The 26,336-nt window shown below is 46.5% G+C and overlaps 1 protein-coding gene across 1 annotated transcript in view; it reads right to left on the bottom strand.

Moving 5' to 3' along the window:
* Positions 1-26,336, bottom strand: part of LOC111067620 — a 46,347-nt gene that overhangs the window by 5,968 nt on the left and 14,043 nt on the right. The window contains exons 2-5 of the mRNA XM_022356802.2: positions 20,691-21,469; positions 7,612-7,826; positions 6,244-6,379; positions 2,729-2,862 (exon numbers count right to left, since the gene is read on the bottom strand). Coding sequence (XP_022212494.2) covers positions 2,729-2,862; positions 6,244-6,379; positions 7,612-7,826; positions 20,691-20,871 — 666 coding nt within the window. The 5' untranslated portion in view covers positions 20,872-21,469. The remainder of the gene's footprint in view (positions 1-2,728; positions 2,863-6,243; positions 6,380-7,611; positions 7,827-20,690; positions 21,470-26,336) is intronic.

Below are 26,336 nucleotides of genomic sequence, written 5' to 3'. Positions count from 1 at the left end.
CGGTTGCTGTTGCCAAGAATACAACAAACAACAAACAGCAACAAAAACTATGGCACAAAAGGAGCTGCCAAATAATGCTACGTTAGGGGTTGCCGTTTGCCTCCTGGCTGAGCAGCTTTTTTCAATTTTCCGCTAAATTTGGCAGGGCTCAAGTGCTATTTGTCTTCATTAATGCGAATGCGCCTAGAACTTGGCAAATGCCTCTCGAAGATTCGGTTCGTTCGGTTGGCTCGGTTCGCTCAACCCCCGGCAACTGCTGCGTAGCATTTTTAAGCCAAAACGACGCCAAATGACATGCAGCAGTTATTAATTGGCAATTTACATGCCAAATGATTAATGCCCGTCGGGCCCGGCCTGCCCCGGCCTGGCTACGGATACGGATCCGGATCGGACGGAAGCCGCCAGACCCAAAATAGAGCCACAGCAGCCGTAAACCGAAGGCACATATGTCACACGGTGGGTGTGGGTGTAGGGTAGGGTAGGGTAGGGGGGCTGTGGGGTTGTGGTATGTGTGATGCTGGCATGTGCTTGGTTTCGGGGTAGCATTTGCGGTGGGGGTTGGACCTCTTGCAAATTACTGCTGTGGCATTTCACCGCAAAAACTTTTGTCAACATAAAGTTCTGTCCGGGCCCAGGTCTTGGTCTTGGTCTTGGTTCTGGTGCTGGCTCCTGCCAAAGACTTTGGCTCCTTGCTGGCGCACCTTTTAACGTAAACTTTGCTGTGGCACAGACCTTGTCGGAAGTGCCGGAGTGTAGGCAGCCAACAGCAGTGTGTGTGTGTGTGTGTGTGTGTGTGTGTACGTGTGCAGCCAACATCCGCCTCCATCGTTGGCTCCCCTCCGTGTTGATTTGCACAGCATGAAATATTCATTTGTTTCCTGTGATCGGCAATTGTAATATATCTTCCTCCTGCGGTATCGTTTTCTACTCAATTTTAGTCAATGTCTGCCACGTTTGCTTACTGTTTGTTGTCTTGCCTTTGCCATTGCCGTTGCCATTGCCGTTCAGTTGCTACTCCATTTGCCACTGCCGAAAATTTCTAGATGTCCTTGCTCCATGTGGCAGCCAGAGGAGGAGCATTGCCGATAAGCTATCATTTCATTTTCAGCCAACAACCCGTTTGAATATTCTCTCTTCCCGGAGCCAGGGATGGAGCCTTTTCCTTGCTTCTTTGTCCTTGCAGTGCTCGCTCGAGCATCGAGTTATTGCGGTGCAAATGATTTGAATTCATTTATCATGTTTAATGCGGGCTTGCCAGTGCGCTGCTGGAATGTGGCAACCATTTTTCAACGGCATTGACAACCCTCGCCACTCTCCACTTTAAAGAGTCGGAGCCCAGCCAGGAACTAGCATAATGGAAAGCATTTGCAGGGTCCCCCGACCAGGGATTCTTGGTTAATAAAATCATCAGAAATTTGGCAATTTGTAAGCCAGCCAGGATTTTCTTTTGTTTCCCCGAACAATGTGTGTATTGTGCACCTATCGCCGCTGTCAGCTATCGTTGATGCTTTTTTAATTGGTGAGCTCAGCCAGTAGCAGGGATCATATTTCTCAGGGTTTTTGTGCTGCCATTACAATGGCAGATATATCCGATGCAAGTCAGACTTTGCTCTCATCCCGCATCCAATTCTGGGAATCCTGAATGCGAATCCCAAGCACAAATCAATGCGAATGTTTTCCCATGCAAAATTATGCATCACCCAATGGCAGACACATCTTAAGCATGGCAAGCAGCCCGGAAATCAAATAGGAGTCAATGCAGTGCTTCTGCCAACCTGTTCAGCACGTGGCCCGGACATCCAGCACTGTCTGTGCCACATCACCTTGCAGTGGCAAATGCTTGGAGCGCAATGGGAAACTTTGCCTTGACCAACTCAACTGCTCTTGACATCGGAGCGCTGGATAGAAATTACAGCAGAGACAGAGAGACAGTGCTACGAGTCGCATGTGGCATGCATATTCATAAAATTGCAATGGAAAAAACCCCGGTATTCCGACAGCTCTGGCAGGCAGATGGAGGCAGGAATGGGGCTGGCACAATGGCAACAGCTACAGCGAAAGCAACCAAAAGTGAAAATCCACAAGGCATGACAGCCACGAGAGGGTCGGGTCTTGCACACAGCTGTGACTCGTGCTCCTAGTCCTGGTCCCCGTTCTGCTCGCGACAAAGGATCTGGTTATGTTTGCGACCGCATAGAAATCTGTATTTCACAGTAACTAAATGACAAAGGAGGCGGCCACAGATGCGCCTCAGCCTTGGCCTCGGCCACATGACAATTCTCACTCTCTCTCTCTCTCTCTGTCTCTGTGTCTGTCTCTGTCTGTCTGTCTGTGGCTGTGGCAGGCTGTGAAATTGCGCATACGCCACGTTGACGGATGGACGAGCCCCATAGGCAAATGGTGGCAAACAAAAAACACAATACAAATGGGGAACGAACCCTTTTGATTAAAGTCTCATGTCCTGGCAGATTTTCATGTTCATTTCTCAGCAGAATAGACAAGGACTTCAAAGGATTGGGAACTGCTTTGAGCACAAATAGCCGCTGACCCGCTGTCAAGTTTGTTTTTCTTTCCGTAAAGCATAAAATAAATTGAAGTGGACTCGGGCCCAAGCACAGACCCGGATCCGGAATCCGGATACAGGCTACATACAGGCGGGCTACTGGACTCTACTAATATTTCACTGGAATAATCCCGAAATGGAGCAGAGTAGAGCTCTAGTACTTACCACCATGTTGTTGATTGTGAACGTGAGCTCGGCCCGCGGCCGTGAGGGCGGAGTGCTGCAGTTTGCTCGCAGAACGTCGCCGGGCTCGTAGCGCGTGTGCTCCGTGGACAGCTGGGGACGCTTCTCGGGCAGCTCTGCAATATAGAGACGGGAAAGGGTTGAGCTTTAGCTTTTTGACTGGGCAGGATAATTCAATTAGTTGGTCCGACCGGTTTTGGGCACGCACTTCACCAAAACGCACATTAATAGGCGCATAAGTGGAGACGGAAACCCGTGCCGCCTAAGCTCTTCAATCACAACCGCACCGGCGGAAGGAGTTCCGAGGGGATCTGCGGAGCTGGCCACGCTTAACTTTTTAATTAAGTCAACCGGGGCGAGGCCCCAGCCACCGCAAGACCGAGAGCAACAAAGTAACTAATGAAGAAAGTAATTTCCATGACAAAGGCGGCGGCAACGGCAACTTTGCTCTTCCCTATCCGGGCATGGCTCAAGGCAACTTTCTCCCCGTGCCTGTGCCTGTGTCTGTGTCTTTGTGTGTGTCTCGCTTTCTAATCCTGAACCACACCGAGCACCCCTCGACTTTTTGCTGCCTTGGCTTTGTGCAGATTTTGACCTTTTTGCTAGGCCTCGCCCAGTGCCCATCGCCCAGTGCCCAATGCCTCTTGCCTTTGCCTTTGCCGTCAAATTCTGTCTAATGAGGGTCAGTTTGTGCCGCAAGTTTTGAGTTTAATTTAGCAGCTGACCAGCCTACTTTGCACTTGGTTTTAGCCACTACCGCTCCTACTCCTCCTCCTGCTCGCCCTGCCCTGCCACGCCCCCCGACCTTGATGTGACTCATGTCATTAAGTTATTAAAGTTAAGGCTGCCCAAATGTTTGCCAACTATAAACTTTTGACTTGTGCAAAAGGCAGAAGGAGCCCGCCATTGTGACTTAATGAAAGCCAGAATTAGCATAACTTTTGGGCCAGGCCATCCATTGCCCATACCATTCCTCTCACCCTCCTTTCGCCCTGCCTGCCAGCCTGCCTGCCTGCCTGCCTGGCATCTTGGCACTTTCGCTGTTGTCCTTGCCGCGACGCGTATCGGTACCCGCCACAACTGAATGCCAGGGCGCGGCACAGTTCGGCGCAAGGACAAAGTGTTTATTTTATGTGCCTCGCAGACTCTGCGCCATAGCCAGAGCCCGAGCCAGACGCAGTCTCAGCCTTTCTGGTGGCTTCTTGGCCCGCAATCTGATTGCCACTTGAGCTCATTAACACACGATTAAACCTCAGAGTTATTTGCGCCAAGGACAGCCAGCGCTTGCCGTTGCATAAGTGAATGGGTGCGCACTGCGCACGGCTAAGCGGGGGCCACAATAGTGTTGCATAAAACATAAGGCGAAAACACACACACAGCGACACAGCCAGGGCCGAAAATTATGCTGCAAATCAATGAAATTAAAGCGAAAGTTTAGGCAAATAAGTTTGCCGATCTGTCTTTGGCTTGTACGCATCTTAAAGCAGACATTCTCGTGTACAATTCGGTGGTTTCAGGGCGTGTACGCAATATGGTTTCTGTTTGTGTTCATCCCCGGTCTCGGACTGGTTTGCTGCTGGCTGTTGTAGTAGTAATTTATTGTTTAGCCAGCAAGTTATTGGGGTTTTAGTGTCGACGACATTAGGGCAAAGCCACAGAGGCTTATAGACACACACACACAGGCGAACAGAGGCGCCCGGGACTTGAGGCTGGCTCCTGTCAGTGTGTCAGTCCCCGGCTGGCTTATCTCCCATTGATGTATGTCTTGCTCTAGAGCCCTGAGCCTAGCAGTACAACAAAACAGGAGAGCAACCAATTAAATGCCACACCATTTAATGAAACTTTAATAACAGAAGAAGCGGCAAAACAAAGGGCGTGGCATGGCGTGGCATGGCGTGGCACTGCGTGGCATGGCGCGTCCTTGAAACGCTGCGGGGCATTTGACCCAGCAGAAGACCTCATGAATTTAAAGCAAATGCATGATCAAAAGCCCTAATCCCTTGCTGCTAGTTAAGCAAAAGCGGCCAATTAAATGGGCTAAATGCGGCGTTAAATATAAAACGGACGGGCACGCAGGCAGGCAGGGAGGCATGGCATTCAAGGAGCGCCAGCGAGCCCGCAAGGGCAGGAGGCAATGGCAATCTAATAAAGTCGGCCAGGACGGGTACGCGAACGCGGCAGACATCTAAATGTTTAATGCTGAGCAACAACCAGCCAGTCAGCCAGTCAGCCATCCAGAGAGCCAACCAGTCAACCAGTCATCCAAGCCTTAGCCCAGACCCAGACGAGCGCTCTCCATCATACGCACGCACACAGCAAGACTCTGTCGAAGGGGTTGCCAGCAGCCCAGTTGCTGCCGGCTGGGTGGATGTTGATGCCGAATGCGGCTGCGGATGTGGAGGACGTATGGAGCAGAAATAAATCGCTCGGCAAGTGGCATAAAAATCAGCCACTAAAGCAGAATTTAGCTGTCAGAGCGAATTTCTCGAATGCTTAAGGCCAAGCGGATATAAAGATTAGCTCTGGCAAGCGCTGATGCCGCTGCTTCGACTGTTTGTTGATTTCACAGATGAGCCTGCCGCTTGCCGCCTACTGCCTGATGCCAGCCAGCCAGCATTCCGGTCGATTCAGGTCACATTACGCATACGCCCCCCTCCGCCACTTGCCCCATTCCCCATATGCTGCAACGACCTACTAAGCCACAGCACAAGTGGATGGCCAATTGTTGTGCTCTTGTGCCGCCTGTGCCGCCTGTGCCTTCCTGCCATTAATGCCAGCTGCTGGTTGCGCATCAACTAAATAATTGTTAAGCCGAAACGGACTGGCGCTCATTGCTTTTCATGACCCTGCCACGCTGATTAAATCCGTAATTCAGGGCGCGGCGCGGCGTGCCATGGTACGCTCATTTAAAGCGCATAAAGCCGTGAAATGCGTGGAGCACAGGTAAGACTCCCAAATGACCCCAGACAACACCACCACCACCGCCACCACCGCTACCAGCTAGCATCAAGCATCCACCTCCACACACCTCCCCACACTCCATACAACCTGCTTATCTGGCAAAGTCGAAATGGCCTGTTAATGACGCAATTTTCAGCGGAAAAGTTTCCCGACCAGCAGAAGTAGCAGCAGCAGCCGGAGCAGCTGCCGTGACCTTGGCCCCACACAAACGAATTGCCAAAGAGACAGAAAGTTTTCTACGCTCTGGTCTGGTCTGGTCTGTTCTGGTCTGGGCTGACCTTCTCCCCGCTATGGTTGCTCGAAGTTGACGCAACGCTCTTAGCGATCAAAGGAGACTGTCAAAGGTGGCCGGATAGCTGATACACTCACTCTCGGCTAACATGGAAGCTTTTAAGCGCACTTTAGGCCAATTTAGATGAATCAGCTTAGACATAGAGTGTGGAATGGGAGTGTGAGTGCGAGTGAGGAATGGCAATGGGAATGGGTATGAGAACTGAGATGAAAGAGAAACGAAACTGTACGTATATGAGACTTACCGACAACTTGCATGGTGTCCACTGCTGTGGCTGTCGAAAAAAGTGGGGCATCGGCGGTGACTTCGCATGAAAAGTTTCCAGAGAGGCCGAATCCAACATTGCGTATGAGCACCTGGGTGGCATTCGAGCTGGTCACCTGTTGATCGAGGGACAGAAGAAAGTTTAGTTTTAGTTTATTTAAAGTTATGTCCTGCACGTTTTCCCCAAAGCTAACATAAACAATATATCGTCTCTGCACCTGCCAACTCTCAGCTGTCCGCAATCTGACATCGAACCCAACAAAGAAATGCACTTAAATTTATTAAAACAGCTTAAAAAACAAACAAATACATATACACAGTCCGCAGTCGACAGTCGACAGTCTACAGCCCACAGGACAGGAATAAACGACAAGAAAAACTGTCTGCAAGCTAGGTAAAAGTTTTCCACGGCAACAAAACAACACACAAAAAAAAAAAAACAAAAAACCCAAAAAGAGAGTACAAAAAATAAAACTAAAGATAAACTCGCTGGCACAAACTCAATAGCCTGATGAAATATTTAGCCAGATTCAGAGCAACTTTATCGAAGCTACGAAATTGTAGGGAGCCTGCACCCCCCAGCCCAGCCCCCTCAGCTGCAGGCTGGATAAACTTTTTCAATAATCTAGCCAAAGTAGAATTACCCAAGTCGAGACTCAATTCTGCAACCTCAGGCCCCGCCGACCCATTCACAGTAGACCCATTCTAGTAGCTGCAGTTTTTGCAGGTGGACGACCAAACTCTGACGCAGCATTCAAAAATTTAAATGAAAATTGCGCCGCAGATAGCCGCGCGTTGATAGCGCCCAGGACCAGGGCGGAGTCCTCACGGACAGATAGCCAGGCAGCCGGGCAGCCGGGCAGCCAGGTGTCCCCTGGCATGGCTTGGCGTTTTTTGAATAACCGCCAATAACAATAAAACTGCCAAACTGAATATGCATGAGCGAAAAGTTTAAAATATACAATATAAATAAATGCAGTGTGCGCGCAATTAAGGACATCAAAGTAGAGGGTGTGCCGGAGTGCAGGTGCCGTATGGTTCTGAATCTGGTTTGTTCTTTTCTGTTCTGTTCTGTTGCTGGTCTGGTCCTTTCAGAATGGAAGCCATTGACTGGACTCAGTGGCAAACAAAAAGTGCAGCCATCGATTGCGCAATGCTTTAACGGTTTATTCTTTTGAAAAATTTTACTTCCCCCCCACTCACTCACGCACACACTTAACCAACCGCCCACCCATTCATTCAGTCACTCAATCACGTACCCCTCTGTCTCGCTTTGATAGAGTTTCGATTTTCAACTTTATTTTATAGTAAATATATATATTTTTGTGTGTCTTTTTGTCATACTTACATCGACATGAATGCCAGGAAATGGAAACACTTTCGTATTGGGAAATTCACCGGGCGTATAGCGGTAAAACTCCAATTGACCGCGATAGAATTTCGCCGAATAGAGCGGGGCCCCATCCAGGTCGTACATGCAGCGTAGCACCACATGCTGGCCCCGTCGCACCGCCGGCGGTTCAATGATTAAATTGACATTGCGCAGCGCGCACTCCACGAGCTCTGCAAAAGGGAAACAAAAGGCGGAAAATGTTGATGGAATTACGTGCGAATGCAAAGCTGGGGAATTCCAATTTAGTGTATTTTATTTTAATAAATTATTGATATATTTCGCGAGACCCGAGCCGAGCTCGGTGGCGACACTGATAACACATAAGCCACCGCTTAACTGCCCCACAATTGCTTGCATTTCAGTTATACTATTTATTTGTTTTGCGGGTATCTGTGGCGACCCCAAAAATGCCTCAAATGGCAATGCAAATATGGTCCAAACTCAATTTAGCTTGTGCAATTTTTTGTGCATGCACTTTTGTTAAGTTAATCCGTTTTTTTTATTAAAGATGCGCTCATAAATTAAAATATATTTAAAAAAAAAATACACTTCACTTCAGTTTACCCATAAAAAAAAACAAAAAATCCTGTCTATAATATACGTGCAAAGGGTATTCAAAGATTCGTTCTTAGCAGTAATAGCATGTTCTCTATAACGGTATTTTTTTCATGTGTCTCGTCAAACGATTGTCATATTTGGTGCTTAAATGATTTATAAATATTTTTTTAAACCATGGGAAGCTTGAAAGATTATTGTGTTATTTTATTGGCACCCTTGTCCATGATCATATACATATATAAAACATGGATGCATATTTCTGGTAAGGCACATTGATGGCCGGCTAGATAATTTAAATCGGAAAATACGGATATTAAATTCCAAAACTGTTGACTCAAATCACCAACACTTGCAAATTTTTCTATATTAATTCCCAGACATTAAAAAAGTAAATCAATGTTTAAGCTAAGCGAAAATGTCTTGAAAAGTTCCCAAATTCTGCAGCACAATTCCCCGCACCAACCCTCAATTTCTTTGGTAATTTTCTTGTTTGCTCGCCAAGTTTTATTAATTACCAAACAATCAACGCCAATTTCCGGCAACTTTACGGCCGCCCATTTCGGAGTCGTTTGTCAACAAATGCGTAGCATTATTCAAGGCGCCGCAGCGGAAGCTGTCCCTCTGTTTGCCCCCGCTTCGCCCCATCTGGAGACTGGAGTCGCTGTTTTACAAGCATTTGCAGCGTTGCCAACATAGCCTAACAAGGCACTCAAAAATTTTTTATATCTTATTTGGGTCACATTTCATGCGGCTGTGCCCTTAAGAATAATGGCACATAATTTGCGGCTTTGCCGCCACCCCATTTCAGGAAATGGAGAAAGGATGGATGCTCCCATGTTAACTGTAGAATGAAGATATGAGGCAAGAATTTGGCAGCCTTGTAAATCTCTCGCGAGGCGAATAAAATTAAATTGTTTTCATCTTTTTTTTTTTTTGTTTTTTTATATGCCGTCTGTGCGTGTAATTCATTACCTTCGGGAGTTGTTCGCAGATCGGGCGATATCTTTGCTGCATGCGTCTGAGGGAAATTGGCATGATTTCCATGATGTTGCCACAGCCATTGCCACTCGAGTTGACCTTTAACATTTACTTCATTTGCAGGCTGTAAAATGAATTTTGTGCACATTGACCTTAATGACCAGCGGGGCCTGCCAGCATAATTGGCCGAAAGTGTCCTTGCCTGGGTGCCGTGTACCGTGCCATGCCAGTGCTCGACTTAAGCAGTATCTTAAAGTCCGGCCCTAGCCTCGCATAAATATTTGCACACTGAAATCGAAAATTCCGCTTGTTTGCCAATTGAAAATTGGAAAGTGTAGTTGAAACTGCACACAGCATGCAGCCCGAGCTGTGAGCATCCCCAGAGCAGCCAGTGTGCCAGGTGTGCCAGGTGTGGCAAGAGAGAGGAGGAGCAGCAGCAGCAGCAGGGCAGGGTTGGCAGCAGCAAAATGCAACCGCAAATACTTGCTTATTGCTGGCAAAACTTTGCTTGTTAGTGTTTAGGTTGGAGTGCAGCAAAAAATCATAGCACACAGCCGGGGTGCACAACTTCCAATAAGAACCAAACAATGTCTATAAATCCACACACACACACGTACACACACACATTCGCACCAGGAAAGGGACTATAGTCTGCTCGCAACGGCAAAGGCAAAGGCAAAGATATAGTTGGAAAGGTAAAAAGTTTGCGCAAAAGTCACATATTTGTTCGATTTTGCTAAGTGCCAGCTTACAAGTGCCTTGCCCTTATCCTTCTGCGATTTGTTTACATGGCAGGCAACAAAGAGAGGCAACAGAAAGGGGGATCGTGCACCACTGCTCCTGCTGTTACCCGGCTAGTTGGAAAGGAAGTGTGTGTTCCGTGTTCCCCCACCCATACTAAATATCAATGCAGCTCGCTATCCACGCTGCACCCTGGAAGAGGGTATAACAACTTTGACTAGATATTCAACAGTCCCAAAGCTATGCATCTGGCAGGGTATTTAAGGTGTCGGATACCTGGACAGGCGTTCAATCCCTTCTTGTTTGTTTCTATGTTCCTGTCGTGCTCCCAGGGCGCTCTCATTGTCCGGCAGGGGCCGAAGCAGGAGAGAGTAAACACTTTTTACGCTCCTTTCACCGGAGTTTCTTTTTGGAGCAGCAGGAGCAGTGGCAGCTGCAACAACCCCCCGGCAGCCGCCTTGTTTATTGTTTCCCAATCTGGCCAGAGTGCGTCATTGCGGGAATTGTTCGGTCGTAGGAAACACATCGGTCAGGTTCGCCGAAACCGCAAGTGATACTAAATTGAAAAGTTAGATGCCATTTTTTTCTGCCCGACCCCAGGGAGAGTCCGACTTCCATTTTTTTTTTTTTGTTGCTGTCCATTGGATAGTTTGCAAAAGTTGCCAAATTTGTTTGTGCTTTGCTGCTGAGACAGTTGTGTGGTGTGTTGCAAGAGAGAGGGGCAGCAGCTCGCACCGTTGTTTATTTTTAGTTTTGTGATTTTGGAAGTTCTCCAATTGATCGAATGGTTTGTAGTACTCGCCTTAAACTGTATTCCATGCGAGCAAGTTGTAACTTTATATTGAAATGTTTTCTGCGTTTAGATGCAAAGTACTTGGAGTGGTTCCTGGAATCCCGAAAACGTGGCCCCAGCAACAGGCAACAGGCAGCAGGCAGCAGGCAACAAAGGAAAAGCAAAAGCAAAAGCAAACAAGCCCCAAAACTGAGTGGGCATATTTATCACAGCCCAATAATTTGTAGAGTCCCCCCACCCATGGCCCCCTTTCTCAGGCCACCAGCCGCACCCGCTTTACGAGTATGGCAAGCCGAAAGCAAACAAATGTCGGGCCACCAGGCATGTAATACTCGACTCGTATCTGTGTGCATGCATGGACGTGAGTGTGCGAGAATGAATGTGCTTGTGTGCACGTGTGGGTGAGTATTGTTTCGGTATTTAATAGGCTTTTGTTGCAAGTTTAAATGGAAATTGTTAAGGTTGCCGCTGCTCCTTGAGCCTGTACCTGTGCCTGTGCCTCTGTGCCACTGAGCCCATCATCAGCGTCGTCGTTCTCATTGCCTGGCTGCCAGGCAGCCCATTGAAAGATTTATCATACACCAGGAACGGGAACAGAAACAGAAACAGTTTGGTGGCAAATGAGCAGGGAGTGGTTCTGGAATCTCGCTAGCTAAATGAAGCAATGGGGAAACGCATATGGCAGCCCACCTGTCTGGGCCCAGGATGCCGTCTTGTGTTGACAGAGCCCACATAAGCAGGCCATACATACATATGTGTAATGGAATTTCTAATAACTGCCACATCCCTCGAACCCACACCAACACCCCAACACACCAAAAGCCCAGGCAGTCTGCCTGCTGGGTCAACAGTATTTAAGAACCGTCAACAGGCTCCATCCAGCAGTGACAATAAGCGCTGCAGCAGTTCATTTGCTCAGACCCTGGCACAGGAGTGGTTTGGTTTGGTTTGGGTTCGCTTTGATTGGGCCTGGTGCCTCCCCGTACATGGGCCCTTTCAAAGTTTCAGTGCCCAAGTGCACTTAGTCAAGCATCGCGTAACATGCACTTCAACAGCCCACCCATCCACCGAACCATCCGGGGCCACAGCCCAGGACCAGGCACAGGCCCAGCCCAGCCCAACTTCGGAGAGGTTTGGTTCATTCGAAAGCCAAAGCAATTTAATTAACATAAAAAACGCAGCTCGCACAATTCAAAACCATAAATCAAAAACCCGCACACGCCCAACACTAAACTTATACCAGGGCCCGGCCGGAGAGGACCTAAAAAAGCATACATACATGTCCTTCCATGAGTATTTGTCTGTGTGTGTGTGAGTGTGTGGAAAAAAGTCCAGCAAAAAGTGCACTAGGAAAGGTTTCAGATCGAAAAAAATGAAAAAGGAGAAACGAACCGTTTCTAATGAAACCCAAACTGCTAGTTACAGTCCACAGTTGCTGGCTCTTCTGGAAGTTATGCTTCACTGGAAGTGGATCTGGATACCCACTAACATTTTTTTTTCCATTTGTATTTTTATTTGTACCCTTGCCGCGGGTATTATGTTTGCCGCGTTCCGATGATGAAAAGTAAGTATGAGAACAGCTTTTGTGTGTGCCGTCCATATATACATACAAGACATACATATATAGAGATTTTATTACTGGTAGACTGAGCTAATGAAAATAAGATTTAACATGCTATTGACTAGTTTCATCCATATTAAATACCATTAAAAACTGTTTAATTTTTTAAATAGTTTTGCCTAAAGGGTATCACAAAGGAGTAAGCTACGCTTGCAAAGCCACACTTCTATTCTTTCATTTGTCACAGCTCAACACCCCACCAAAACGGGGAGGGGGTGGCAGGCCCAACCCATAACCCGTTCGTGTCGTGTCCAGAGGGCATCAGCATAAACAAAGGGCCCAAAGAGCACGCCAACATAATTTAGTTAAAGTTGCTTCGGTGCGGGGCGTGGACTGGGCCGCAGCACACCTCACCAAAGGAAATGAAAAATGCTGATTATGGAAACGCGAAGAGTAATTTGTTGTGTGTTATGGCAGCTCATTTGGCGGCGAGGGCGGGGGATTATTAATTTCGGTTTTGATTCGGATTTTCGCAGTTTTCATTTACTAATTGCATGATGATTAAATTCAATTATAAATTAATTATGTGTAACTTAATCAAATGCCCAATCAAATAATTCCAAAAAAAATGCCTACGAAAAAAAGTGAACATAATTTAAATTACATTTCCCGCTAATCGTTAGATAATAAACGATATATTATATAACTTTAAAAATTGTAATTACGAGTAACAAAATATATTTTTAATTAATTTTGTTCACGGCTTCCATTGGGCACAGGCCTTTTGGCACGATTCTAGTCAAAGCCCGTGTGCCACTCGACACTGGTTTGGTTTATGAAAACAAAATCCCGACAAACCCGAGAGACTCCCCGAAGGAGCAACAGCAGAGTATAACAAGTGGATCGCACAGTCCTTACCCTTGCCCTTGTCTTCCTTCGGCAAACAGACAACGGACAGGACAAACAATAAGAATATATGCGATAAATGAAAAAATAATAACAAACATTAATCCGAGTGTTGGGTGCCGAGGGCTGGAGTGCCGGAGTGCCGGAGTGCTGGAGTGTTGGAGTGCCCTGCGAGTGGATGATGATGATGATGATGGTGTGCCAAAATGCCGCCTGCTCCAGGACGGAGTATATCCGTGCTGCTGCTGGCTGGAAGTCCTTAGTCTCATGATAGTCTTTCGTTATTTCTTTCTTTGCACAGAAGCGCTAAGCAAATAAAACAAAAAGGATAACAGTGCAAATACGAGTATGGTGCAGACGAGCCGGGGCGCGCTGAGCCAAGGCAAACAGTCATAGTCACAGTCACTGCTTAAAATATAAGTATGCATGTGTGTGTGGGTGTTTGTTTGTGTATCTGTATGTGTTCGTATAAGCACAAGTATTTTTTTTTATTTTATGCTGGTGACATTGCAGTGCACATAAGTCGCTGGCTAGCTGGCTGACTGGCTGGCTGGTTCTGCTTCTGGTTCTGTCTTGGTTGCTTAGTTAGTTATTCCGCCTTTTGCTATTTGCCAATTTTCATTTGCTCTCAACTCTGCCCCCCACGCACACACAGATACAAATTTGCTTGCATGTATTTACTCAGTTTGTATTTTTTTTTTTCTCATTTCATTTCTTCCGCATCTCGCAACTCTGCTCTGGCCAGGGTCTGCTCACTTGGCGTATACGCAACGTGAACGTGAACGACGACGACGACTCAATTGAGGCAGGGCAGCAAACATTTTGTTATCTCGGCACCAGCATCGATGCCGAATGGATTTTTAGTTCTGTATTTTTTTCCCTCTATTGCTGCGTTCTGTGTGCACGCCGACTGTGCTTCTTTCCTTTTCATTTTTCTTTGCCATTTTTTTCAACTTCATTCAGTTTTTCCATTTGGTCCCAGTCGGGACGGGTCGGGGCGGGCGGTGCGGTGCGGTGAAACGCTTATCTCGCATGCCGCATCGCGAACTGCTTGTAAATAGCATTCATGGCCTGACACTAATGGAACTTTTGACCGTTTGCCCATTGCCCGACGTCCGCTGCAGGCCGTGGCTAGCTTAGATACCATTCATAGACTCATCTGGGAGTTGCTTTCGGATAGAAGCACTATTTTGATACCCTTTGCTGTGATCAAGGCTCGGGAATTATATGAAGAAGATTAAGTGATAATTATAATTATTATATCTTATAATGCTCAGATACTACGTTAGTTTATTTGATATGTTTCGTTCCAATGGAATCTGAATATATGTCATTATTATTATAATCTACAGTTCCGAATTCCCAACAGCTTGGACTAACTTTATTTTGTTCATTCAAATATTAATCACAGTGAAAAGGGTATTGCAGATTCGTTCCATAAAAGTTCGTTTCCATTTTCATTTTTCGTAACTCGAACCCACGCAATTTTCTTTGTTTTCTCTTCTTTTTGGAGAAGTTTTTTCTTCCATAGTTCTGGCTTTTTTTCCATCACACTGGTGGTATCAATTTTGCGAGCCAACAGTTTGTCCAGCCCTTCAACAAGTCGCTGGCAATCGCTTTTGGGAGATGGCTGATGCCGAATCCCATTGTGGCAGCCAACAAAGCAATCACCTGCCACTATGACTGCCGGCTAAAGGTGGGTATTGAATATTTGGCCCAGCCCAAATGGGCTGCGAGTCGACACGATATGAACGTATAACTTAAAAGCTAACTAATTAGCAGTCAATGTTGGATATTTGCCTATCGCCGATCCATTCGCAACTGCAGCAACGGATGTGTCGCGCATAAAATGTGCGAGTATAATGGATTTTGGTCTGCCAGGACAGTACGGGACAGGACACGACAGGACTCGACCTGAACTGGGCATGTACCCAAAATTGTGTTTGATTAGAAAATTAATCTGAGCTCTGTTTTAAATGAAAATACAGGCACTGGAGAGGGTGGGGCGGTGGACAGCGGTACCGCGGGCGATAAGCGACAATGAAATTCGGAAATTTCATTTTTGGTAACTGCATCGCATCTCTCGGCACAGACCCCCACACAAATGTGGTGCCAATGGGCTGTGCGGTGGCTCTGCGGGCTGATCTGGCTGCTCTGGGGGGAATGGATGGGGTGGGTGGTGGCAGGAATATCCATTTCGTTTTATGTTTACAATTTGGCATGGTTTTTGTGCCATGTGATTTATGCATAAATTGATGCTACTACTACTACTATTTGTTTGTTTGTTTGTTTGTCTGCCTCGATAGCAAAAAGCGCATTTGCCATGGACATCCTGACTGTCCTCCGTACCCGCGTCCCCCCTGCACCGGCTTGCCTGGTTTTTTGGTCGTGCCACATCTCTGGCATGTTGCAGCAGCGGCAAAAACATTCATAATTTTAATTAAGTCATAGAAACGTGCCGCACACAAAACGCAGAGATACTCGTATATTTGCCACGCTTAACTTTTGTGTGAGTTTTTGCTCTGTCCCTGTGCTGGTCCTGGTCCTGCACCAGTTCATCGGGCAACTGTGTACCCTTGCATAGGGTGCTATGATTTTTGAAATTTGTTTAGGAAAACATTACTGGAAACATTATCGAGCTCAAGCATGATATACCAATACAAAATTTATCCATTTATAAATTTTAAATATTTTCGAACAATTCTTTCCTAGCTAATAGCAAAGAAAATAATCGTTCTGAAAGGGTATGCAATGCTTCGGTCTGCGCAATAATTCCTTATTGTTTGTTACATGTTGTGCTCGTATTTGGTTACGATACTCACCAAATTGCACTTGAAATTTATCCTCGAGCCTTATTAGTTATTTACGCAGCAGGCGCTCGCTCGCTCGCTCGCTCTCTTTCTCTCACTGCATACAGTCTCTGCATGTGTGACTGCATCTGTGTGTGTCTGTTTGCCTTTGTGTGTGTAAATGGGTTTATGCAAACGCCCATGCTACACCTACCCACAGCTCATCCCCCGACACACCCCTGGAACCCCACAGCCATTGCAGATTTATAGCCCGCAGCCGTTTTCAGTGTTTTCTTTTTGTTCGGCCCGGCCCGGCCCGGCCCTCCGCTTCGTTTTGTTTATTTGGTTTTGCAATTGTTAAAAGTTTATGTCGTTTTTGTTGCGGCTGTTGCACTTCGCACACAGTTTCCACTCGGACTCTGCAAAACAACAAGGACAGTCCGGGCAGTGCAGGACAGGGCAGTGTTTCGGGTCCTGGCAGCCAACAAAAACCAACAACCAACAAACAAACGGAAAACAAAAGCAGCGAAATATTTGGTGCGCCAGTTGCGATTTTGTCGCTGTGATTTGTCCTAGATATTTTTTGGCAACGTTGCTTAATTAAACGTGAACCATTGCCAGATGGAGTTTAAATATCAGAAAATTTCGTTACCAGCCAAATATTTGCATGAATTTGCAAAAATATGGCAGCGCACTTTGACGGGCAATTGATTGGAAACGCCCCAAAAAATAACACTTGCACTAATCACTTTTTCCTAATTATATTTTTGGACTAGACTGGATATTATTTCAAATTTTAATAGTGGCTAAATTTTAATTTTACTTCAATTTGTAGCCATTAAACTATTTCAGTCTGTAAGCCAAATCTTTTCATAGAGAATTCGAATTATGCTCAAACATTTATGCATATTTTTAATGGCAGCAAATAGCTTCCCTTTTTTGAAATGGAAAACTTTTCCAATGATTGTCAGATAACATCAATTTAAAGACTTAATGTTCCCCCTTTGTTCCTTCTCGTTGCTCTCTCCCCTTTTGTGCCAGTTCCAAGTACTCTGGCATTAATACCAATTTGCACTTGTCAATCAAGGAAACACTCATTGGGAGCACTCGAGCCCGGCCAGAAACCTACAAAAGTTCTAATGAGCCTAATTATTTCAACTATTTAGCCAAATACACAGACACTTTCAGCGGCGGCAACTTCTTGTGGCGGCCGGTGGAAAGGGGAGAATACCAATGCTTGCCAAATTTTGCTAATGATAAATAAATTATGCGACAGCAGCCGCACAAAATACCACCCAAGCCAACAACCAAACCCCAGCCCCCCAAAAACACCCAAGCTTCGCAGTCAGCCAACCACAAGCAGAAAACAAATAAACTCGCTTCGCAATGCCAAAAGATAAGTATGCGCCCCATGGTCCCAGTCCCAGTCCCTGTCCCCGCACACATTAAAGCCGCTCCTGGGCTGGGCTGGGCGGTGCGCTCGTCATGGCTTGGATGGGCAACAGAATGGGACAGAATGAGGCGGGATCGCATTACTGAGAGCGAGCGCACATGCGTTAATAAACAAAATCTGTTGCTAATGTACAAAATAAGTTAATTATGGCAACGCAAATGCGAAAATGCGAAATGCGAATTACGAAAATGCGAAAATGCGAAAATGCTCTGATGCCGGCGACAACTTTTGCAGCAGCTCTTCCGAAACTCCCAAAGTGGGGAATCTAATAGGGCAGCAGCCAGAGTGGCAAAGGGGCGTGGGGGGACTGTGACCCCTGGCTGCGTTTGGCTGCAAAGCATAGTGCAAGCTTTGTTCTTTGTGCGCGATAATTGCGTTTTATGGCAAAAGCAAACAAATAAACAAACCAACAAACAAACAAACATTTGAGAACACAAAACAAGCGAACAAACAAACAGAGATACAGATCGGGGGGTATAGCGTGTTCTCGCACGACTCCTGTCCTGTATGCAGGCAACAAATAATTACAAATTGCATTAATAATATACAAACACAGACGCGGTGCCCAAAACCTGCCCCAAAACCCCAAGCCAGAGGAGCACCATCTGTACGACTATTTTGCCACCCCTTCGCCAGCTTCGATCTATTTACCTTTATGCAATTTTTGCGTGACTGGCATATATTGTTGGGCAGCCGCCGAAAAATGTTGCACTATGCACCGCGCCCACATCTCGCCCAGCAGGCAGTGCCGCATTGGTTTTGAAATTCAAATGGCACTGGCAGAATTTACATAGCGGAGAACCGCAAGGAAATTTACATATTTTATTTGTAATTTGTTTGCCGCTTGTCAATATTATTTTGCAATTAATATTTCAATGACATGACAAGAATCGTGTATGGCTGCTTAGTACCCTGTTGTCGTTGGAGCGTGAGGATAAACTTATGCAAAGCAAAAATCAAAACACAAATCAAACAAAATTTACTAATTAAACTGTCACAAAATTGCTACTAAAGGCAGCTTGCTCAAGTAGTGGGAATTAATATAAATAACTCTAATTACTGGGCGTCTACTAGTCGTCGTACTGCCAGTACTGCCATTCTGCATGGGGGAATTCGACAAATTGATTTGGGCAGAGCAAATCGCATTTTTAGTTGTTATATATTTTTGAATGAATGTCAAAATTAGAGTCGAATTGCATTTTGATATATGGCGAAATTGATTATAAATAGATCGTAGTATTGTCTGACTGATTTTATGGGAATATGGTCAGGACTATGCGGATTCGGTGCAGCTTGTAATTAATGTAAAAAAGTTCATGCAGTCAGTGGGCCAAGAAATATAAATCTATAACCAAATCAAATGAAATCTATAACTAATGCGAAGCACTCTTTGTGCTCTGATTTATGGGCATACTCTGGGGAGTTGCTTGGGGGAATAGTTATTGCCACACTCAGCCATACATCACCACAATCGATGCCCATTTTTGGTTCTAATTCACTTTTACAAATACAGACACCACTTTGCTGCTAACCCTAACCCATTAACCCCCATCCATTAGAGGAGTCCCGGCCCTCACCTCCATCTAATAAAGCACTGCTGATGCACACCCCTCCCCGACACCCCGACACCCCGACACGCCGACACCCCAGCACTGCGCCACTCTGCAAATCCTCACAATACCCTGAGTGCCAAAGAGCCAATGCAACAACAGCTCCGAACAAGTCACGGATCACGGCACACAAATCTCTCCCCCATTCGATGCCCCAACTCCTCGATAGCCGAAAAATGCACTTCAATGGCGGGGCTCCGGCTCTGGCTTCGGCTCCGTCTCCCATTGAAATGCGATGCACATTTGGACGGGTGGGGTTGCTGCTTAAGCTGTTCATTAGCGGCCACGTCGACACTGGAGTAATGAAGCAACAGCCTGACACAGATTTGCCTTGGCAAATGTGGATACGGAATGGAATGGAATGGCTCTGTTCTGTTCTGTTCAGCTCGTTTCGAATGGGAATGGGAACAGGCCGCGACACGGCAGGAGAGGGCGTCATTAAAAACTTTTTACAAGCGTTCAGCAACAGCATTAGCGCTCCAGCTCCAGCTTCGAATGCGAATGCGACTCCGACCCTGGCTATGGCTATGCTACGGCTTCTCCTGTCACCATCAGAGAACAGGCATTTAGAAGTGAGTGTACGGAATCTGATTCCGTTGCTGATTGTCATTGACAGCCAGCCATTCGAGTGGCTGTCCCCTGTCTGTCCGTGTGTCTGACACCTCTCCGCCGCTTAGATATCGCCGACCGACTGCCTCGGGCTGTCAATCCTTTTTATTGCTCTACTCACCACTCCGCTCCGCTCCGCTCCACTCCGTGCCGCTCCGCTCTCTCAAGTAGATCTTTGCCACTTCGTCAATCAATTGGCGTTGGAGCTGTGTTGCTGCTCTTGTGCCCCTTTTATTTGTATTTTATTATGCCAAAGTGTTGTTTCGAATGTCATTTTATGTGCAGCCCCCACTCCCACACCCACTCCCACACCCGAAGTATTTCAAGTATCGATTGTTTGCGTCTATCTATCTCAAAGGGTGGGAGTATCACTTCACTCACACCCCTTAGGGCCTGCCTGCCTGCTGCTGCTGCTGTTCGATTTTTATTGGAGTTGGCGCTTGAGTTTGGAGCTGCTGAAAGTTTTCCGCTGCTTGGGAATCTGGCGGACACACTCCAGGCATTTAATTGAGCAGCCACAGCAGTGAGCAGTGATGGCGGCTTCCAGCGGACTTTGGCAAAAAGTGGAGCAGTCAATTGAGTTAAGGGCTCGAGTTCGAGTGTTGGTCGAATGAAACTGCCACTGGGGCGGGCAATGTGATTGTGGTTGACATTGTCCCAGCCACCCGGCCATGCTCCCTCCCAGATGCCCAGATACTTCTTGAAAAGGGATGACAGCTCGGAAGTGGTGGACGAGGGAAGCCCCACAAATATACTTCATTAAATTGAACAAATGAAACTCTTGAAATGTGTATTCGATAGTCAAGAGTCTAAGATCGTGTTTGATGATTTTCAATTTGTTTCCGCTATGAGCGAGAAATTTAAAAGAACTTGTGCATGGTGGGAGTTTTGTGGCCTATTGAGAACTGAAAATTTATCTATCTATGAATGTGTTTAAAGAAGTTATCACCCAGGCAGCTCTCGCTATATTTTATGCAGCCAATATTCGAATTTTATCACTATCAGTAATATAATACCAAACAAAGTTTCGACTTACCATTGCTCAGCAGGAAAACGGCGAGCAGCACAAGGCAGAGACTCGTCTGGAAGGCTCTGTAGTCGGGCTCGCGTCTCCGGCGGTGCTGTCTGTGGCCCGTATCCAATGCCTTTGGGTGTCTCATTTTGTGGATATCGCTGGAGTTCGCTGACAAATCTTTGCGCAGTTGCAACTCCAACATGCTGGGGAGTACTTCGTGGGCTGGGGGCAGGCGCTGTCTTTCGCTCAGAAGACGCCCGACATTTGCGGGCAGACTATTTAATAAACACTTCAACTTCACACGCCGCGCTGTCTGTTCTGTTCTGTTCTCTTCTGTGCTGTGCTATGTATTTACGAGTATATGGGGTAGGTTGGGGTCCGACTGGGCTGTGGAATATGCAAATTGTAGATGTCTCTCCGCGCTTCAGCCTGATGTGGCCTGGGTGGGGCTGGCAAATTGGCTCATAAACAAAATGTCTGCCTCTGTGGGTGAATTCCGCTAACAAGCACTGCGGTAATTAATAATTTCTTGAGGCCTCAATTTTTCACTTTCACTCGAGTTTGCTTTTGATTTGCACTCCACGAATTTGCACATTTTGCCGACAATCAATCGATTGTTTATTCATTTAGATTTCCGCCTTTTAATTGTCGGTCTGGTTTATTTTCTTTTCTTTTTTATTTTTGCGATTTATTTAGACGAAATGCATTTGGCTTTGGTAATTTCCTTCAGTTCGCACTCTCTTAAATTTGCTGGGCTGGATGGTACGCTGGGTCCAGCTGCTGTTGCCGGAAGTTGCAAGCTGCAAGTCGGAATGAATAATAAACAATGTTTAGTTGTTGTATAATTAAACAGCTCTCAAAATGCATGACCGAAATGATCCACAGCTGTCACGGTGGCGAACGCTGCCGCAAAGACGCGTTATTTGGCGTGTAAACAAGACCCACCAGCAGTGGCAGTGGCAGTGGCAGAAGCAGACGCACATCCCCAAACCCGAACCCGAACCCGACTAAACACGGACCGAAGCGGCGAGCGAGCGAAGATACAGAGAGAACAATCCGCGCCTACGACAAGTTGACAAACGAATGAAAACTCATCAAGGCGAGACAGTGGAGGACAGCCGCAAGAACACACCCCGAAAACAAGATACGTTAGGAGGGAGCGAGCATTTCCAAAATTAGCACGCTGGAAAATGTTTTCTGTTCTGGTAGCAACATGTTCTGGGGAAGCCTGGCAACATGCTGCCATGCTGCCAGCCTGCCCACAGGAAGCCCTATCCAAAGGCAAAGCCAAAGCCAAAGCAAATATGATAAACAATATCAAATCATCAAAAACAGCAGCAAAAAAAAGAATATAAAAGAAAAGGAGTAGTACGTAGAAATACAAAAACGAGCATCATAATAATAATAATAATAATGACAAGAACAAGAACAAAACGGGCTCTTTGTGTGCGCAAATTTTTTGTTTGTGCTAATGAGGCTGTGGCACAAGTGGCAGGCAGGCACTTGAGCCTGAATGAGCATGTCGATCTCCGCTCCACTCCACTCCACTCCTTGTGTATTATGTGGCCTCATTCAAACTGCTGCTGCATGCAACTCCCTGCACTGCACTGCACTGTGAGGATGCGGCCACTTAACCCGTTCCGTTACTGTTTCTGTTTTTTGCTACTGTTTGCACTCGGCCCTGCGGTCGCTGCTCCAGCATTCTGTTTATTTAAGTTTCAATTACTTTTTGCTACCCCTGGATTGGCAGCCGTTCAAGCAACACACAACCCATTTTCTGGCTTTCAATTGCAGCATTTTGTAAGGACACCCCGGCTGAGCCGGCTGAAGGCCGCTGTCCATTACATATACAGTCGATGCACTATGAAATACCAGCTATCCCTGCTTAGCTCTCATAGCCATATATTCAAGGGAATATTCGTCAAAACAAGTCTCCCAGATCCAGGTGATAATACCACTTATATGGACTGCTGCAGCTTAGGCTTAACTTTATGTCTGTTACGTACAACAAGCGAATACAATATACCCACACAGTACCGGGTGTTTAGATCCCCTCAAGTGCAATGACATCATGGAGAGCATTCATAATGCTTATTAGCCTCGCTGGTTCTCGCCCTCTTCACGGGACCACTCGGTGGCCATGTCAAAATGCCATTTTTATGTGGCACACGCGCTGCACTGTTTCTGGCAGCTTATCGATGCCACTTCCAATGCCCCTTTTTCCTTTTCCTTTTCCTGATCCCCCCACAAACGCACACTTCACCACTTGGATTTTATGGGCAGCAGCATGCAGCATGCAGCATGCAGCACACCTCGATTAATGCATACAGCAGCTAGATGGAGCTATATGGAGCTATATGGCACAACATGCCCATGCACTTAGCAGTTTTATTGTATTGTATGTCTCCATGTCGTGCCAGCAGCAGCACCACAGCCACAGCCAACCCCTTGACAAACGCAACACGTGCGATTCGAGAATTTTATAAAAGTGTTTATTAGCCTCTTCAGACTCTTGTTGTGGCTCCCCACCTCGCAGCGTTGCCCTGGATTGCTTTCGCCCCCTTGAAGAGGGAGACCAGATGGGGTCTGACTGACATTGACGACGCTGACATGTTTTTAGTGCTCCAATGAAAATTAAAACACATAAAAATGGCTGAGAAACCGCACAATTAAATGCGAGAAGTAGCGGCTGAGGTGGCACGGGAGGGAAATGTGTGTGTGTAATGTTATGTTTGGTCTTCCGAGAGAGCTGTAAATGAATGAAATTCTACATTTACGGCGGATTCAAGGCCATATTCACGAACTAAGCTCTAAATTATCCCCTGGGAAAAAAGAGCTGAAAGCGTTCAACTAATTAATTTCTACAAAAAAGGGATTAAATGGTGGATTAGTTTGCCTAATTCTATAAATTATTCTTATATGTATGCCCGCTGCAAAACAGTGGCTAAAGGTCAAAGTAGTGCGAATCAAAGGGTACAACGGCCTTAATTAAACCACAACCAAGCCACATCAGGTCTTAGAGGCAGGTTTTATTTCACATTTACTCCTGGGCCTGCAATTGTTTTGGGCTGTGCACTTAAAAGTTTCTATCTGTGTCACATTTGCTGGCAGCTCTCAGCTCATTGTCAATGCACCTTGTTGCTCTATTTAAAACACACACAGAACAAGCATTCAGAAGGACACGGACACGGACACGGACACTCCACCCATACGGTCGGGCAGGGGGGTGCATGCAATCTAGCACCTTGTCAGTCTATTGTGGCAGACAATTTGGTATTGGTAGCGCCGAGAGCACGACGAACACGTTGACATCGCACCACAGAGAGCCCTGTCGGGCTACTGTCACACCTCTCCGGCTGGTGCCTCGGCTGCTGTTTGCCGCCCTTTCGAAAAATGCAAATTTCCTTTGACATGGCCAAGTACAAGATAATAATTCTCTCGCACATGCCGAGTGCGGCCGTATCTCTACACTCTCCTCTCTTGTCATCCTCCCATAGAACTCTCACAATTTCCGGTTACATGCTGTCAGTTTCCATCTCTTTCCATCTATCTGGCTATTTCACTGTCTCTCTCTGTCTCTCTTTCTGGGTGCTTCTGTAACTTTGTCACACACGGAGGAGCCCCAATTGAAATTTATGCGTTACCTTGGTGTCAATTAAAGACATTTCTAATGCAATTTAATTTGTGTCCCGCCACGATGCGAAAGTTTCACTACACTGCGCAAAACATACTACGCAAAAAAAAAAGATATATATGGAGGAAAATAGTGAAAGAACTCAGATGTGGGAAAATAATCTTTAAATAATAAAACATTCAAGTCGCAGAATTCTCCTGTTTTAAGTGCCCCAATTGTGCATTTACATTGTCGTGTAAATCACTTTTGAAGCTGTTTTTACATTGCATGTGCTATGGATGAGCCCCGAGTATAACCCTGGGATGATTAGTTGCCTGCCATGCCAATGGGTCAAGTCAGGCATTTGCGGCCTGGATAATGGCCGAAGCGTCCCCGTGCAAATGTATCTCAGACAATGCCTTGGCATGTTAATCGATTTGGCCGCTGGCTTGGGCACGATTTCGCTTTGATTAGCATTGGACAATTATACGCATGCTGTAATCGAATGCACCGAATGTGAATGCGAATGCGAATGCGTCTGATGAATGCATCTCTCGGATATCATACCCATGCCCCATGCACCCTGTCCCTGCTGCAACTATGCGCCGCAGCAAATCCGAATTAGATGGCAGTTGGACAACGACACACTTGAGGGGGGGGTGTGTGGTGTGGTGTGGTGGGGTGGCCATTGCCTTTGGAATGCAAATGTGACATGGTCATCATGCCGTTGGCCCTATTGGACATGGGGCCCCAAAAGGGCAAATGTTTGCAGCCGCGACACGCGCAGGGGCACTGGCAGGGGCAGAGGCAGGGGCGAACACGGACTGCTTCGTGGCTCCCTGGTTAATCGCTTGCTCTTGTCGGGCTTCATTAAATATGTGCAACCAATGAGATCGGATAGGGAGGAGGGGCGATATGGTGGCGGTTATAGTTTTTAAAATGCCATATGCAAATATGTTAATGTGTCATAAAGAGGGCAACGTATTTAATTATGCGCACATTTAATGTTTTTAATTGCAGTTTAAGCGCTACAAAGTAGGCTTTGTCGCGAAATGAAACAGAAAAGAAAATGCAGAATGGAGAATGGAAAACTGGCAATGGAAAATGGAAAAATCGGATATTCAGGTTGTGTTAAATGTTGATTTATGGCAGGAAAAGGCACGAACGAAAGGCAAATGGCAACCAATTCGCAATGTGAATTAAATCGCCAACAGAGCCGAGCCGGGCCAGGCCGGGCCGGGCAGAACTTTAAATTTCAGATACTGAATGATTCAGTCTCGTTGCGAACTATTAGGGCCAATCAGTGCAGTGCAGTCAATGGCAACGGCGGGGCTCGGGGGTCGGGTTGGTTGGGTCGCTTTGAACCTGAACGGAGAAGCACCACAAAAATGCCATCAAAAGCGAGTTGAGGCAGCTACTTCAAAACCGCCTCAATGCCAATCCAAACAAATTGCCATGTCCCATGGCTGATGGCTGATGGCTGTACACCATCCAGCCATGGAGCTGTCTCTATTTTTGTCCACTGCTCCTCACGAAATGGTTGGGCAGTGCCTGGTGGGTGGGTGTATGGGGCTGGGGGGGGGCAAACACTCCTGGTATTTTGCATGGAAAACATAATAATCATTGACCTTTTTTATGGCTGCCTGACGCGCCTTTTAATAAATTGAAAGTGCCGAAAATGTTTACTTCCTCGTACAATTGTGCCCCACAAAGGCCCCACAGGGCAACAAAGGGACAACAAAAAAAATCAATGCCATGCCCCAATAAGTCAGCGGCAATAACCATTCAAGATGTCGTCATGCCACGCCCCAAAGCCGCCCGGCGACAGGCGACTGCCAGCAGCTTGGAAGAATTTTGAGTGTGGCCAAAGGAAGACAAGACACAGATACAATTGAATTTCAGTGTTGGCAATTTAATTTCTTTTGTTGTCAGCGGCATAAACATTGATGAAAGAGAGAGATACGCAAGAGAGAGAGAAAGTCTGGCAAACGGAGGAGGCTGTGGCCACGCCCACTGTTATAGTTATTGTTGTTGCTGTTGCTGTTGGCGTTTCG

This window comes from Drosophila obscura, unplaced genomic scaffold (assembly GCF_018151105.1).
Source record: "Drosophila obscura isolate BZ-5 IFL unplaced genomic scaffold, ASM1815110v1 contig_150, whole genome shotgun sequence".
NCBI classification, from domain to species: Eukaryota; Metazoa; Arthropoda; class Insecta; order Diptera; family Drosophilidae; genus Drosophila; species Drosophila obscura.
This window is presented reverse-complemented; position numbering and strand designations above follow the sequence as displayed.